Genomic DNA, 16,219 nt, shown 5'->3' with positions numbered 1-16,219 from the left:
CCCAGGACAAACAGATGTCCTGTTCCACCATATCCACACTGAACCCAGCAAGAAGGTGCATATCCGCCCTTACAGGATTCCTGAGGCTCGCCGAGTCATCGCTAAGAACAAGGTAAGGGAGATGTTGAGGATGGGTGTGATCGAGCCATCGACGAGTGAGTGGTCCAGTCCCATAGTCCTGGTCCCCAAATCCGATGGTAGTATGAGACTCAGCAACGACTTTAGAGGCGTGAATGCCATCTCTACATTCGATGCGTATCCCATGCCCCGCGTGGATGAACTCTTGGAGCGCTTAGGAAAGGCCAAGTTTATCACCACCCTGGATTTGACGAAGGGATATTGGCAAGTGCCGGTGGCTCCGGAGGATCACCCAAAGACTGCCTTCGCCACATCAGAGAATTTTTTTCCAGTATGTGAGGATGGCCTTCGGACTGCATGGTGCCGCTGCAACTTTCCAACGCCTCATGGATGCCATTCTACGGTCCCATCAAGAGTATGCAGTGGCGTACATAGACGATGTGGAGCTATCCATGAAGAACTACTAAGACGGTGGCAATCCCATGACATTTGTTTTAGTTTAAAGATAATCGTATTGTGTTCCTGTTTGATCTGGAGAAGAAGATGTATGTTTTGTCCTTGGGAGATTTTCTTTGATTATGTTGGAGTGTTTGTGTTGACCAAATGCCCTCAATAGAGAACTGTGTTCAATCAAGAAAACCTACTCCTGACTCGTTTATTCCACCTTTCCGCTTTAGAGTGACGCCCAATTACTTGGTTCGGTCACACCATCTACAATAAATGTGGCCCCAGGATATGCGTTTTCCAATTTGCACATAGTTCATTGTAGTTTCTTGAGAGCCATCTGGGGTTCGGCTTGAAGGGGAATATACACGGCAGTGAAGATAAGTGCGGTCAGTGAGGTACTCCAGATTGGGAGAACAAAGGACTTGAGTTCCTGTACTTTACCACAATCACACCATGAGTTGTTAGTCATGAAACAAACCCCTCTGCTTTTTTTTACCCCAGAAAGTTCTTCTTGTCTGCTCGATGGATGGAGAACCCCGCGGGCTCAATTGACGGGGACAATATATCCGGAGAGATCCATGATTCTGTAAAACAGAGTATCCCTGATGTCTCTCTGGAAGGAGATCCTCACCCTGAGCTTGTCTACTTTATTGTCCAGGGACTGAACGTTAGTGAGCAATATACTCAGAAGTGGTGGATGGTATGCATGCCTGAGTCTGACTAGGGCCCCACTTATTCTTCCTCTTCTCCAGCATTGGCATGTTGGTGCAGCCACTGGGATGAATAGAGCTCCCTTAGGGAAGTTCAAACAAAGGATCCAGATAAGGGAAGAAGAATTTCTGCTTGAATGTCTGGTAAGTGACTGATTTTCTAATGTCCTGTAGTTATTTTTGGCTGTTGGTAATAATACTAGAAAGTTGCACATTGGCTAAGAGCTGGAAACAGGGTGACTGTGTCTGCCAGTGTCATCTTAAAATGTTTTGCTTGGGAAATAGAATGATGGTGCCTGTCCTTTAAAGGGCCAATCAGCAGTTGAAACATCAGGTAAAAAGCACAGGAATTGGGCTTGAGAAATTTAACCATAATCAAACTAATTGACATGGATACAAGCGCTGACCATCAATGATATCAAAATTATATTTTTAACCATCTTTTGAGTCGATATAGTGTTTGTTTACAATAACATTGTTTACATACAATGGAGTAAACCAAGCTTTTGGGGGGAGGGATTTATAATAGGGTACAACAGTTAAACCAAGCTCGTGAGGTATTTAAAAGTTATATTCTTCATGAATCAATGGGTACATATCATTCATTAGAAGTATTAAATGAAAAGCAATCGCAGATATTCTATTTTTATTTTTTAGAAAGAAGGAGTATCGAGTGGAAGGAGCGAGTCTCAAGGAGCCAAAATGTGTTTAGTAAAATTGTCGAATTGACCAGTAGGGAGAGACAATGAGAGACCCTGTCCTGGCACAGCGACAGCGTCTTTCCTGTTCTGTTGGAGGGACTGCATGCATGGGAGGGAGTAGCAGCCTCAGTACCAGGCGGTGATCTCAGATCGGAGCACGGAGTGGATAGGGGAGGCTGCTAGGCTACATGCTGCTGCCGCTGCCACCTTTGTTGTAAGCAGGGAACGTTTGATTTCACCACTACATCCATACTGCAGCAGACATAGCCTACGGATATTTATCACGGATTGCAAGAGGAAATACATTACAACCGGCATACCCATGTACTTTTACGAGGGCAGAGGACTGCTTCTCCTCACGCTCTTGGCCGCTTTGCAGGTAATGTGTCTGCGGAACGGTTTTGTTGAGTTGGAACAGGACAGTTCTAGGACTAGTGCTTGTTTTCAGTGACGATGCTTCTGCTGTGATCTGTTGGGTAACGTGCCCGCTTGTCCATTATGGCTCGCCTCTCCAATATGAAAAAGGCTACATAGGCATGTTTTGCATGGTTGCTTGATATAATGCAGTATTGGGAACTTGCATATGTGACGCGTCAACAAATAATGACAATATGTAGTAGATTGATATTGCATGAAGATCAACCCTGGGTTATTGTAGCCGACACCGCTAGGGTCTATTTGAAGGATGGGATGATTTGCCATTTAAAAAAGCTACCCTTCTTCAAAATATGATTTTATGTTGGCTACAATGTATCAAGAGTAAATTAATTCAAATAAATCTAACCCACATAAAATATTAAACATAGTGTTATCTATTAGGGTATTCCGTCCATATGGTGTTCAAGCAATACATTGTTTCTTCTTAGTATATAAAAAAAACTTGCTTAGATGATGATAGCCTATACATGCATGTTTGTTGGATACATTTGTAACCTTTTCACGAGAAAACATTATATGGTTACAAAGTTAACGTCTATTGATGCAGGCCAGCTACTTGAATAATTTCCCCGGACCGCGGGGTTACAAAAACCTACCATTATTTATTCCTAACGGACACGGAATGAGGCTCGAGGCAATGGCCCATTCCGTCTTGTAAATAGGCTATCAGTGCAAACAACAGCTACACACACCGGTGCACTTATCGTATCTAGAGTTTCACTAGGTTAGTGGAATCCACAAACTCTGCCTGGAACAATGCTGAGTTAATGTTTGATTTCCGACCCACAAATCGCCTTCAAGTCAGCTGCTTATTGTGCCTAGGCAGAATTTAAAGTATCAATGTAGCCTAATCCAGTTTCTATGCTATTTATCATATTTTATAGCTAATTCTGCATATTCTGGTTTCTTCGCAATTATTTGTTTTAATTACTAATTTAGTCCTAACTTACTTATTTGAGTTATAACATTATAATTAAGGAACTTTTTCTTTTAATGGTCAAAATAGTAAAATGATTCAGCTCTAATATGAGAAACAGTCTAATAATATATATAGGCCTATTTATGTTTTCCCCAAAACGAGATATAATTTTAGAAGAACTAGTGTGTGAACAATGCTGTTATATGCATCGTGGTGTGCTCTGCCTGATAATGTCGTGAGAGAAAGGCAGCCCTACACCTCCCCCTCCTGCCCCAGCATATTCCAGTGAAATTTCGCTGATTAATGGCAAGTGGCACTGATACACACAACGCTTTTTTTTCTACTGAACTCTTCTCCTTTCACATTCTTTTCAGGTCCGGTCTTTCTAACGAAATAGGATTAAGTGTATTTGGGAAGATGGGGTCGACTGGTGCCCACCCAATATGTATGATCGGATTTGAACATGCTTGTACACAATCAGGGAATCTATTTAAACCCAACTCTGAATAGCTTAGGCCTACTTATTCTTTTTTTTGGTGATGTTTATTTGAAATGTTTTATAAATGTGATTTCCGTGATGTGGTATTATTTTGTTATAGACTAGACCCACTCACACTTGATGAGATAAGTGTCAATCTCTATATCTATCTAAAAGCCCAATTTGTGTTCAATTGAATTTGTGTCAATGAATGTTTGTTTCTTTTTGGAAAGAAGGTGGAGATAAATCATTTGGCAGGTGATCCGTTATTATTCTAACAATGGCAGAAATATAATGTATCCGAAACAACATGACTGTTTTTAAATCTGAGATAGAGTGAAGCAGGGGGGGGGGGAGAAAAAGGAACAGATGATGATGATGTAGTGTTTGAGTAGACACAGGAATTCACACAGAGACGTTCGCCCCTACTGTTTAGTAGGAGTGTTAGGAGTTGTAGCCTAGTTTCACCGTTCCTGAATTTTAAAGCATCTTGTTAAACCAGACCAGAGTATTATAAGGGGGCCAACCAGCGTTCAACCATTGCCTGGGCTTGGGCCTCCCTCTCTCTCCTCACAGAGACAAATGGGGCCTGTTCTTACCTAGCCATGCTCCTTGGCTAATGCTTAACCCTTTTGGCCTCATTATCCTAATTGCAGTCCCCGCTATAAAAACAACAGATGCTTTGTAGAACTGTGGTGGAGGGTTCAGAACGTGACCAAGACTTTTCGGGGGGTAGTCGGAGAAGTGCATTTTGGAGGGGGGGGGGGGGATTGTGACTCTGACTCATTCTCTCCCCTCCCACCCCCCGGTCCTATCCCTGCAGATCGCAACTGAGGGCAGAGGCACCCTTCCTCTGTGCCGGCCGGGGTTCTCTGAAGATGTGTATGTCGCCGTGGTGCCAGAGAGTGCAGAGAAGGGACAGCCCCTTTTCAATGGTAAGCGCTGAATTGGGTAGATTCTTTCTATGTCGCTCTTCGCTGGCTGTTTATAGTATGTTTGTTCACATGTGCTTCAGTGTTTTTATGTGCGTGTGTCTGCGCCTGCGCATGTCTATATATAGATACTGCTGCACTGTCGGAACTAGAAGCACAAGCCTTTCGCTACACTCGTAATAACATATGCTAACCATGTGTATGTGACAAATACAATTTGATTTGATTTACTGTTGTTTCACTCAACACGTGTATGATGTTGAGTGCGGTGGGAGGGTGACAACAAGCATTAAACGTATTTCAACAATTAGCGTTGCTGTTATGTGGGCCAAAAACCCCATGTTTTTGGCTTGTAAGCCAATGAAATCTCAGTCTGAATCAATTTAGCCCTGCTTCTAGTCATTTGCTTACACAGGCCTTTTTTGAAGAACAGAGCACAATTCAACAACAAAAAATAATATTACCGCAGTGTTGCTGAAATTCCAATGCATTAACACTGGGGCAATCTGGTCCTGTGATGTGACTCGACTTTATTTGCCTTTAAAAATAGTTTTTAAAGGCAATTGAAAAAATTAGAAAAATTTTAAACCATTTGGAAATTAGATTACTTTATACAGTCGCCTTTATGAAAAATGCATATTTATTTATTTTAATTGTACCTTTATTTAACTAGGCAAGCCAGTTAAGAACAAATTCTTATTTGCAATGACGGCCTAGGAACAGTGGGTTAACTGCCTTGTTCAGGGGCAGAACGACAGATTTTTACCTTGTCGTCTCGGGGATTTGATCGTGCAACCTTTCGGTTACTAGTCCAACGCTCTGACCACTATATGCTTGCATAAGTCGCAGAAAGTCTCATTCTGAATAGAAAATGAAAAATCAAACTTTCTTTCTTCGCTTTGAAATGGAACCGTGGTAGTTGTAATTCTAAAAGTGAAAACATTGGATGCACTTTGCATAGCACAGTCATGTAATAGACATGCTGCTTGTGCCTCAGCACACCTTCTACGTCTTGTTTCTATGTTTCTGTATTTCCTCCAATTTTCCTTTCACACATATGCTAACCCATGTGGCGTGCGGATCAAATGGTCCAAGCTTTTATATCATGTGTGCTATTTGCTGCTTTAGGCAATAATTATTATGCGAGTAAATAAGTAGGTGGTTATTATTTCTGTCATGTTACCCTTTGAACAGAGCTTCAAGAAAATAAGTGGTCAGTGGCCATGCTGTTTTGTAGTCCCAACACCACTCCATGGCTGTCATTTCCTTGTGACACAGCTTTAAGTATCAGTGTTGTGTTTTGTACGTCAACTGTTCTGTTGGAAATCCAACATGGAATAGCATCATGACTTGCTCGATCCAACCAGCCTTTAATATCGGTTTCATTTGTGTCTGTTTCATATAACTTCTAAAACATACCATTCAGAAAAACAAGGAAAACCAGGAAATGATTTGTCATGTTTATTTTTGTTCAATCATTATAATGCAATGGAAACTGTAATTACAATCTATAGTTGAAAATATGACCAATTATAATGTATTATTTGCGAGGAATCAGTCCCAAAGTGTAAATGCTGCCACACAAACAAACACAATTGCTATAGTGACAGCCACCAATAGCACCTCTGAACAGTGCTGAGACAGACGATAAAACAGCAATATACCACCAACGTGCTATCCAAGGGCTTGGGGCCTTGAGGTCATCTGAAGCAGAAAACAGCTCCAGTGGCGTTGGATTTCACAGTGTGTGCCTAGAAGTCACAGTCAGCCGAGGTTGTGAGTCAGAAAGACGGAGGGGGGCGAGCAGGAATGAGGGAGAAGAGAGAGATAAAAAAGAAAGAGAGAGAGGGAAAAGGAGGGAGAAGGGGAAGGGAGAAAGAGACAGAGAAAGAGAGAGCGAGTAAAAGAGGGGTGGATGGAAAATAAATAAATAGCTTTTACACAGCCCAACCTCCAGTTTGATCCTCCAAGTGATAGTTTTGCCTCTCAGTTGGTTTGTGGATGGGCCGTGTCCAGAGGTAATCGGGTTCCCATTTGTCAGCCACCCTTCATCCCTTCCCTCACCTTCTTCTCTCCTCTCCTCTCTATTTACCCTCTCTCTCCTCCTCCTCTCTCCTCTATCTTAGCCCTCCCCCCAGCCCTCCAACCTCTATGGAGAGAGAGAGATTCCCTGACAGGGAGAGAGACACAGCGCTTCTGTGTCATTGTAATGTGCTGGCCTGGAGCTGGGGCTGCATGGGGCTCAGTAGCTCAGTGGTGTGGGATGATGCTAATGAATGTGCCAGTCGCTAATGAAAGTCTCCTGTGGCATGTTTTGAAAGACAAAGCTTCCATGGTGTGGAGGGAGTATTAAGCCCCCCCTCATGTTTTCTAACTCCACTTTCACCATGCTGCTTGTGAATATTGTTTTTTACCAGGAAGCTGGGAAACAGAGGATTTTCAAGAAGCTCCTAGCCACATGAGGTGTGGTGTGGAGCCTAATGCCATGACACCTTTCTATTTTGGTCTCTCTGTGAGAATGCCTGCCTCCTGTGCATTTCATTACGTTTCTTAATTGCACCCTTAGGCCCTAAATAATGAATGAATGGAGACAGTGAATCTTGTAGCAGTCATTCTCCTCAACCATACCTCAGTGTTAATGCTCATTGTAATAGAAAATCCTTCCTTGTTATGTCAGAAATAATCTAGCAGCCTCATTGTAATATGCATGGACCTGTCCTCATTTAGAAAAGCTATTAGGGAGCGTAGATATACTAAGCTCTTTCTCGAGCTGGGACAGTTTATTTCCTCCAAGTTTGCCAAGAGGAATAGTTGTGAATATGACTGTAAACCTATCAGTATACAGTATTAGGTAACAGTAATACGATCACGTTGTTCTTGCTGCAGTTGACCCCGTGGTGAATGGAGACCGTAGGAGAAGGGATAGGTGAAGACGTTTCATTCCAACTCGCTGTCTCTGAAGGTGATTCCATTTGAGTAATTGATTACCAGAATACACACCCTGAGAAGATCATAGCGAACAGCAGCATTCACATGCAAATGTATTGGGATAAATAACAAAGTAAAAAGTTTCTCGGCCCAAAACACATTCAGTTCTGCTTGGGTATTCTCTACAATGGCAATTCCTCCACAATACACAGGTGATTGTTGAATTGTGAAGACGTAATGATTTGTTAGGTGATGCAGATCAGAGATTAACGATTGGTTGGCACCAAGCAAACGCTCCATCAGTTTTCAATAGAATCGTTCAGGTGTATCTGGACAACATTGGTTAGCAGAGCAGCAGAGGGGAAAGCGAGGGTGGACAATTATTCATCTGAGGTCTCCTCTCTCCTCTCTATCCGATGATGTGGAAAGCAAGGATTTGAGCTTTTTGTTTGTGAACGTAAAGCTGCGTCAGGCTTAGGAAGTGTCCCACTGTCGGCCCCAAGGGGCCTCTCATGACCTTGCCTAAAGCAGGGAACTATTTGTTTATGACTGATACTTAGTCACTCAGTGGAGAGAAAAGAACAAACATGGCCTATACATCAATTCCCCTCACTGTACTCATCACTAGTCACCACCACAGCTAAGCTAACACTGTGTCACCAGCAGGGAGTGTTCCCATAGAAAGGACGTTTTAACATTCATGTCAGGTTCGTTTCCTGTTCGATGGAAATTACTTAACTTTTGAAATCAGCAGGTAAAATGGCCATTATGGCTGGCGACGGTAGTATGGCCTGGGTCTGGGAGCTGCTGGATAGTGGAATACTGGCTACAGAGCGCTGACTTGTACACTGAGTGTACAAAACATTAGGAACACCTTCCAAATATTACATTGCAATCCATTTTGCCCTCAGAACAGCCTCAATTTGTTGTACAAGGTGTCGAAAGTGTTCCACAGGGTTGCTGGCCCATGTGAAAAACCCAGCAGCGTTGCAGTTCTCAACACACTCAAACCAGTGTGTCTGGCACCTACTACCACAACCCGTTCAAAGCCACTTAAATCTTTTGTCTTGCTCATTCACCCTCTGAATGGCACACATACAACACCCATATTTCAATTGTCTTAAGGCTTTGACCTGTCTCCTCCCCTTCATCTACACCGATTGAAGTGGATCAAGCAAGTGACATCAATAAGGGATCATAGCTTTCACCTGGATTCAGCTGGTCAGTCTATGTCATGGGAGGCTCTTTAAGCAGGAATGTAAAGTGAGTCACTCACAGCAGCATTATTCAGCAGAGGCTTTCCTCTCCAAAACTGGGTTAATGAAAAAGCCCAAAAGCCTAATTGAACTTAAAACACTCTCCTCCCGCTTGCAGCCACCCTGCCTCCCCAACCCCATCACCTATGTTACCCTATTTTCAAATTAATACATTTTTACACCCCCCCCCCAAGCCATTTAGTTTCAGAATATTTTTCCCAATTAAGTGTGCTGGGCCGATGAGAATGCTTATAGTCTACTACTTCAACTTCTGTTCAAGTGCTTTTAACGCCAGTTTGTCGACCGTGTCCACTGAGCCGTCTGTACATGGCTCCACTGACTGGGGGTTCAAACCCCAAGCTGGCCTGGGGAGACACAGTTGACCGATTTCATGATGTGGTTTGCACAAGCAGTAAAGAGAGAGAGAGAGAGAGAGAGAGAGAGAGAGAGAGAGAGAGAGAGAGAGAGAGAGAGAGAGAGAGAGAGAGACTCACTTTGGATTTACAACCTCAACTCTCTTTCTTTCTGTCTAATGAAATGTAATCTGGATGGAGAGACCTCATGGGCAGAAGAAATAACATCACTTTTCATTACTTTGTCTTTTAGTATGATTACCTTTTCCTGGTCTGTTTGATTAAGACAAACATCTTAAACCAACAAAAAAACAGTCCCGTTTGACGGAAAGAAAACATTCAGAAAAATAAATGATAAACCTTCTTTTGTGGCTTTTGGCGTTTTTTAAGGGTGGAGATTGCGTTCGCGTGGGGTTGTTGTTCTGGTTCTCTGCACTCTGTCAAGGTGATGGCCCCTGGTATAGGGTACATTTGGGGCAGCTCTCAGAAGTGTTTGAGAGGCCGTGTGTTTGATCAGACGTGACCCTGGTCGATCCCGCCCTGTAAATTGGGGCCGGTGCTCAGCAACCAACTCAACCTCTTATGGCCCCAGGAGGGAGGGGATGGGGATGTGTGTGTGTGTGTGTGGAGGGGGGGGGGTGGCATGGTATTCTAGCGATCTCACACTGAAAGGAGAGACCGGTGAATGGAGGTCATGACCATCACAGTGGCGGCCCCATGTACACGACACCTCTCAGTGCATGTTGTCCTGACCTGTCTAAATGAACATCTATCACTGGGAAAAGGAGAGGTGGGGAGGCGGAGCGTTCCGAAGGAGCACCATTCGGTTGGGTGGATCTCGACGGATGTTTCCACCGTACATGATAAATGGTAATGAATTAGCGTGACATTCACAGCCTAATCAAAGGCATCTGTATTAGTTATGAGGGGCTGCTGTGGAAACACTGACGGAACATGATTCTCTTATGAAACATTATAGCAAAGATACACATTCCTTTCGTGAATAATGTGTGTCTGAGGGTTAGCCCGAGTCAGTGTCATCGCACAGCACATCATGGCCGTAGATAAGAGAATGTGTGTAATAGCGTAGTGCAATGAAATCTCCCCCCGGCTGCCTTGCTGCAGTTGAGGTGGTGTAGTAGACCACTGTCTGAAGCACTGATGTCTGTGCCAATCCTGAATTATTCAATAGTCAAACAAGGCTTCTTTAATATTCTAATCCCCTGGTGAGATGAGATCCATAACTACAGAAGAGCCATCATCCTTCCATTCATCAGTCAGATAAGAAGAAGAGAGGAAGAGGGAATCAGCAGGAGGCATCCAACAGCTCAGCCAAGCCCTTACTTTTTTTCTTCTCATTACGATGATCGCTGAGTGTTACACAAGTTCCTCTTAACTCTTGTTTTTTAATATTTTTTTTTATAGCAGGACATCAAGTGCAACCCCATGACCGGACCTCTCTCCCCATCTCTTTTGATGGGGGCTCTAAATCCCAATCCCCCGCTTCCCTTGTTTTAAGTCGAAGCAGCACTTCTTCCTTGTTTCAGGGTGATCCTGTTTGCAGCACCAGTCCATTGCTCTCTTTCTCATTCCCCCCTCTTTCTCTTTTCCCCCCACCAAGCGGATCAATAGATCCAGGGTCTTTGTTTGGCTTGATCAATATGTTGTAATGAAGGCTGTGCTCCAATTCCCAGCTAAAGAATGGCTGCCTGCCTGCTAGGTTTTTGGAGGAATCTGCTTTTCTCTTTATTGTTATGAGACCCCATGCATTTTCATTGTCCGCCTGTCGGTGTTGGTTTTTCCCCGTGCCACGCCCCCATGGCCTAGATAACTGCCACATATCATGTCGGCTGATTGGATCTCAGTGGTATATGGCTTCAATACCCCTGACCTCTGATGCAATTTTGCCTACGATATAACATGGAAGTTGTGTTAGTGTTGTGTTCGTCCAGCAGTGAGAGGTGGGGTCTGAGGACACTATATACTGATCCTTTCACGTGATCCCGGGTCCGTGGCCCTCCAAAGGCCGTATCATAACCATGAAACGGTAATGTTGTTAATGTATTAAAGCAAGTGCACCCATCTGCGGCTAATTTGCTCAGAGGTAGGGGAGGCTGGCTGTGCCATTTAGGGCTATGATGCTTGGTGGTATGACTGGAGAGGGCATCTTTTATTTATGGCTGACCTTTTTTCTCTCCAGTGGCTCCTTATCAAACAGCTAGTCTGCTCAGCATCTCCGCACGTTTTGGGGGCAGACAGGGACTTGTGAAAAGCCTGAATGCAGATAAAGGGATTTTTTTTGTGTGGAGAGTGTTTGGTGGAGGGTTGACATTGGGGTTAACTCTTTAGTCTGGCTCACGTCTCAGCGCTCCTGTTCATATCGCTCATATCAGCGGCTAGCCCTGCCCTCTTGTTAGAGTGTGTAACACTGACACAGGGCAGCAGTTAAGGTGCCTCTTCATTGCGCCTGTGTGTGCATGTGTGTGTGTCACAGTGAGTGTGTGTGTGTGGGTGTTTGTCCTTGGCATATAATTAGCCTTTTCAACCCAGAAGGCCCTGAGAGCTGGTGGGGCTCCTCTCCTTCTCCACCAGTCAGGAGAGTTCCCGGGAACCACAGCTGTTGCTAAGGGCCTTGACTTGTCGTCAGTCACATGACCCACCTATCATTCAAATATCTCAACTTACATTCAGGAGAATCCAATATGCTTTCTGTATGGGTTTAACGTCATCCACCTAGATGGGGTTCTTTTAAGTGTTGTTTCTAACCACATTTTTCAAATAATAATTGTGTTGCCTGGGTTACCATGGGGATTGGGAATGGAAACAAAGGTTTCAAACAATTGGTGCACGGATCTGTCCTCAGTCATATGAAGGTTATGTCCTTTTATTTGTTATTTGCTTCTGAATCACACCAGGGCCCCTCCAGCCTTGAACCACTCTGGCTTGGGTTTCTGAAATTGATGTGTGTTCTTCAATCTAAACGACTGTCAGAAGGCAAAGATGAATTTATTTTTCTAAAATAATCCTTTCCTGTAAGCACTCTGTCATGAGGTGAGGTGAGACTGGGAATGGTTCCTTTCTGAATCTGGGCGACCACTAATTCGGATGTGTGAGTTTTATTTTACATGAAAGACATCTGGAAAGTGCAGAACATGACCATTCCATGTAACGAGGTTGTGTATAATTAGCTGTATTGGCCTCGCTTTCCACATAATATGCTTCCCTATATGTAGGCTAGTGTTATTTTTAACTCGTGAAACTCCAGACCCAGTCTTTCGCTTGGCAGACAACAGGTCAACACAGTGGAGTGAACTGTTTACTTTACTAAAGGACCGACTGGCTTGTGGTTTTCACTGTTTTTTTTTTTTCTTTCTTCAGGAGCCAGGCCTCTTTAGTTTGGGCAGCAGCACAGCGAACAACTCCATATCTCTCCTGCTAGATTCCAGCTTCACAAAGAGAGCCCTGTTCACAGTGTTGGCCCAGCAGTCGATTGAGCAGTATTCAAAGAAACCTTTTTATTGTACCCTCCTCCCATTCGTCCATTCCCTCTCTCGGTGTTGTGTGCTTGTTTCTCTCACTATGCGGCTAAATAGCTGAGTGGGTGGAGGCTAGCCCTCACCTTGTCCACCACATCCCGCCATTCAGGCATCACTTAAGCATAAAGGAGGAAAATAACAAATATCCCTCGTACCACAGGAGCAAACCACCCCCCCCCCCCCACCCAGTGAACTTTTGTTTGCTTTAGATACATGTAAATCCTTAACTACCGTTTTGTTGGCACTGGGGTGTGGCCTTGACAGCACCAGTATCTGAACCTCTGACACTACCTATATCAAATCAAATGTATTTGTCACATGCTTTGTTAACAACAGGTGTAGACTGACAGTGAAATGCTTACAATCATTTATCCTTCGAACAAGATGCGTTCGAAAGGCAATAAAAAATAGCAGTGAGAAATGCCTGGAACCATCTCGTCTTTAGGGTCATAGAGTTAAATTATATTATAAATGATATATACATTTATGAGACAACTTGACTGAACTGTGAGCATGCAGCTCTTTTTCTATTGAAACAGAGTGTGTATTTAAAGCATTTTTCTTTTTTTCTTGTCAAATGTTAAGCTCAGCTCAGGGTTTTAAGCCCCATGCTGAGCTAGAGAGGCAACAGGAATTGACAGACCATTATTTCACTGACAACAAAAGGGGACATTTGAGGCAGGGAGACATAAATTGACTCAGATACTATAACCATGTTCCACAAAGGCCAATATCCTGCCTGGGATGAGATCGAGACGGCAGGCAGCCTCCCTCCCTCCCCTCTCCCTCCCCCACCGCCTGTCGCATGCGTCACCAACTATTGTGTTCCGCACAGGGCTTCTGTTTCGACGTACCAGCGCTTCTTTGGACGCTACTCTTTGATAATTTGCCAGGTCCTGTCCTGTGACATCGCTCCCTGACGCATTCTCTTCTCTTCTCCCACTCATCCCTTTCCCCTCCATCTATCATCCCTCCTTCTACTACTCTATCACTCCCTCCCCATCCCCTTCTAAGCACTAAGCAGCAGTGTGATGGATGAGCCCCCATATCCTCCATAGGATGATTGATGTGCTTTAATTGAGTAATGCACTGATTCTGCTGAAGCATTCTGTTTAGCATTATACAGCGTCAAAACCAACCCCAGGTTTTGTTCCTTATGGCGACCTTGACAACCTCATGGGTGTTCGTCTTTAGCTGGGCACATAAAGCACTGTTAAAGTTGTGCTGGTAATGTTTTTGACGAATGGCCTGGCCCGGTGTTGTTTTGTGGAGGTTGGTGTTTTTTAATATATCCCAGAGGTCTCTCTGTTTCAACTGAAGAGGCCTCTGTGTCTGTCTGAAGTGCGCTGGAGGGAGGGAGAGAGGGAGAGAGGGAAGGAGAGAGAGAGAAGCAGAGGATGAGGCAGGAAATGAGTAACGATATCCACTACTCACTTATCATATCAAGCCAGGTCACCTCCGAAGGGACGGGTATTGATATGTGGCAACGAATTACGTTGATTTATATCAGTTTAATCTTGGGCATCTGGTGATTGGGAACACTGAGGCGACAGTTCCTCTTCGCTTCCCTTCGCCTGCCGTCTCCCACCAAAACTGTTTACCTCATCAGATGAGCGGATGTGTCTGCCTGTATTACTGTCCCGCTCAAAGTGATATACCGTTACCGGGCCGCGTCGACGCCGCCCGCCGTCGAGCTGCGGAAGTTATGATTGACCTGCGGTAACTCCTAGTTACCGTCTGAGGCGGGCGTATAGGGGATGCTGCATCACAGAGCTACACCATTCAGTCAATCAATCAATCAAATGTATTTATAAAACCCATCAGCAGATGTCACAAAGTGCTACACAGAAACTCAGCCTAAAACCCCAAACAGCAAGCAATGCAGATGTATTTGTATATATTATGGTCATGGGGTCCAGCAAAATAAAGGGGTCCAGCAAAATTAAGGCAGTTTATACAATTTAAAAAAAACATACATTACACTCACAGATTTCACAACACACTGTGTGCCCTCAGGCCCCTACTACACCACTACCACCTATCTACAGTACTACATCCATGTGTATGTATATTATCCTGTGTGTTTGTATGCATGTGTCTGTGCTAATGTTTGTGTTGCTTCACAGTCCCTGCTGTTCCATAAGGTGTTTTTTAATCAGTTTTTTAAAATCTAATTTTACTGCTTGTGTCAGTTACTTGATGTGGAATAGAGTTCCATGTAGTCATGGCTCTATGTAGTACTGTGAGCCTCCAATAGTCTGTTCTGGACTTGGGGACTGTGAAGAGACCTCTTGTGGGGTATGCTTGGGTGTCCGAGCTGTGTGCCAGTAGTTTAGACAGACAGCTCGGTGCATTCGACATGTCAATAACTCTCATAAGTAAAAGTAGTTATGAAGTCAATCTCTCCTCCACTTTCAGCCAGGATGTCGAAGCACGGTGGCTAGGAAAAACTCCCAGGAACCTAGGAAGAAACCTAGAGAGGAACACGCCCTTCTCCCCTCCCCCGTTAGCCTGTGTTATTTCACCCTGTGTCGATATTTACCGAGGCGTTAAAAAGCATGCAGTGTGCCGCCACATTATTTGCTGTAATAGTGTGGGCTCAGCAAGATATGGGCTGGAAGGGGGTGGATGTACACTACTGGGAGCTCATAGGCCTGGGATGGTTGCTCCTTGCACCATGTAGCCTGTATACTGTGTGTTGGTCCTGGACTGCAGTGCAGTATATGATTTGAGCCCTGTACATTAAATGACCCATTGAGGTGTATTTGAGAAAGGCTCAATAAATAGATTTGAGATGCGATTCTTTTTAAACTATGCACACAACGCCTGAGCAGTTTTTGTGGTGACCACTCAACCAGCCACCTTAGCAACACGTGCTGTGTTTGCTTCTCGCAAACTGATCAATCAACATGAACCAACATGTTATTTCAACGAACACATGCATTATTTGTTATTCAAGCTATAAGTAGATATATCAAGTTAGATAGGCCTAGTGAATGTATTTTACAGGGCGCCAGAGATTGTCTGTGTTCACTCACTCACTAACTTACTAGCATTACATTCCAGGTGCATTGCTTTCCAGGTAAACATTCCACCTCCAGCCTCCCACTGTATCCCACTAGAAAGCAACACACTCAATCTTCTATAGACCCTGTGTCACTCCTTCACTCTCCCCACAAAGTGTTCTAAGCACTGCGACCTTTTGCCAAAGATAAGCTTCCGTCGGCTGACTTGTAAGAGTTTGAAATAATAGCATCAGCCACGAGTCTATGACGTTGTTAGCCATATGAGAGCTATGAGCCAAGGTTATTGACCTTTCATGCCTGTCACTAGTGATAGAGGGACTTGGGCCTGGGAGGTGAATATATTTGCCTTATTAAGGACCAGAGATTGGAATCAAAGACCTAGGGGGCAACTTTATCCTCCAATTTTCCCTCTCAGTG

The 16,219-nt window shown here is 44.1% G+C and overlaps 1 protein-coding gene across 1 annotated transcript in view; it reads left to right on the top strand.

Moving 5' to 3' along the window:
* The first annotated feature begins 2,017 nt into the window (after nt 1-2,017).
* The window catches only part of LOC135558784 (cadherin-2-like), an 88,995-nt gene continuing 74,793 nt past the window's right edge, over nt 2,018-16,219 (top strand). The window contains exons 1-2 of the mRNA XM_064992918.1: nt 2,018-2,315; nt 4,595-4,706. Of these exons, the coding sequence (XP_064848990.1) occupies nt 2,259-2,315; nt 4,595-4,706 (169 nt within the window). The 5' untranslated portion in view covers nt 2,018-2,258. The remainder of the gene's footprint in view (nt 2,316-4,594; nt 4,707-16,219) is intronic.

The sequence above is a fragment of the Oncorhynchus masou genome, chromosome 17 (genome assembly GCF_036934945.1).
Source record: "Oncorhynchus masou masou isolate Uvic2021 chromosome 17, UVic_Omas_1.1, whole genome shotgun sequence".
Lineage (NCBI taxonomy): Eukaryota > Metazoa > Chordata > Actinopteri > Salmoniformes > Salmonidae > Oncorhynchus > Oncorhynchus masou.
This window is presented reverse-complemented; position numbering and strand designations above follow the sequence as displayed.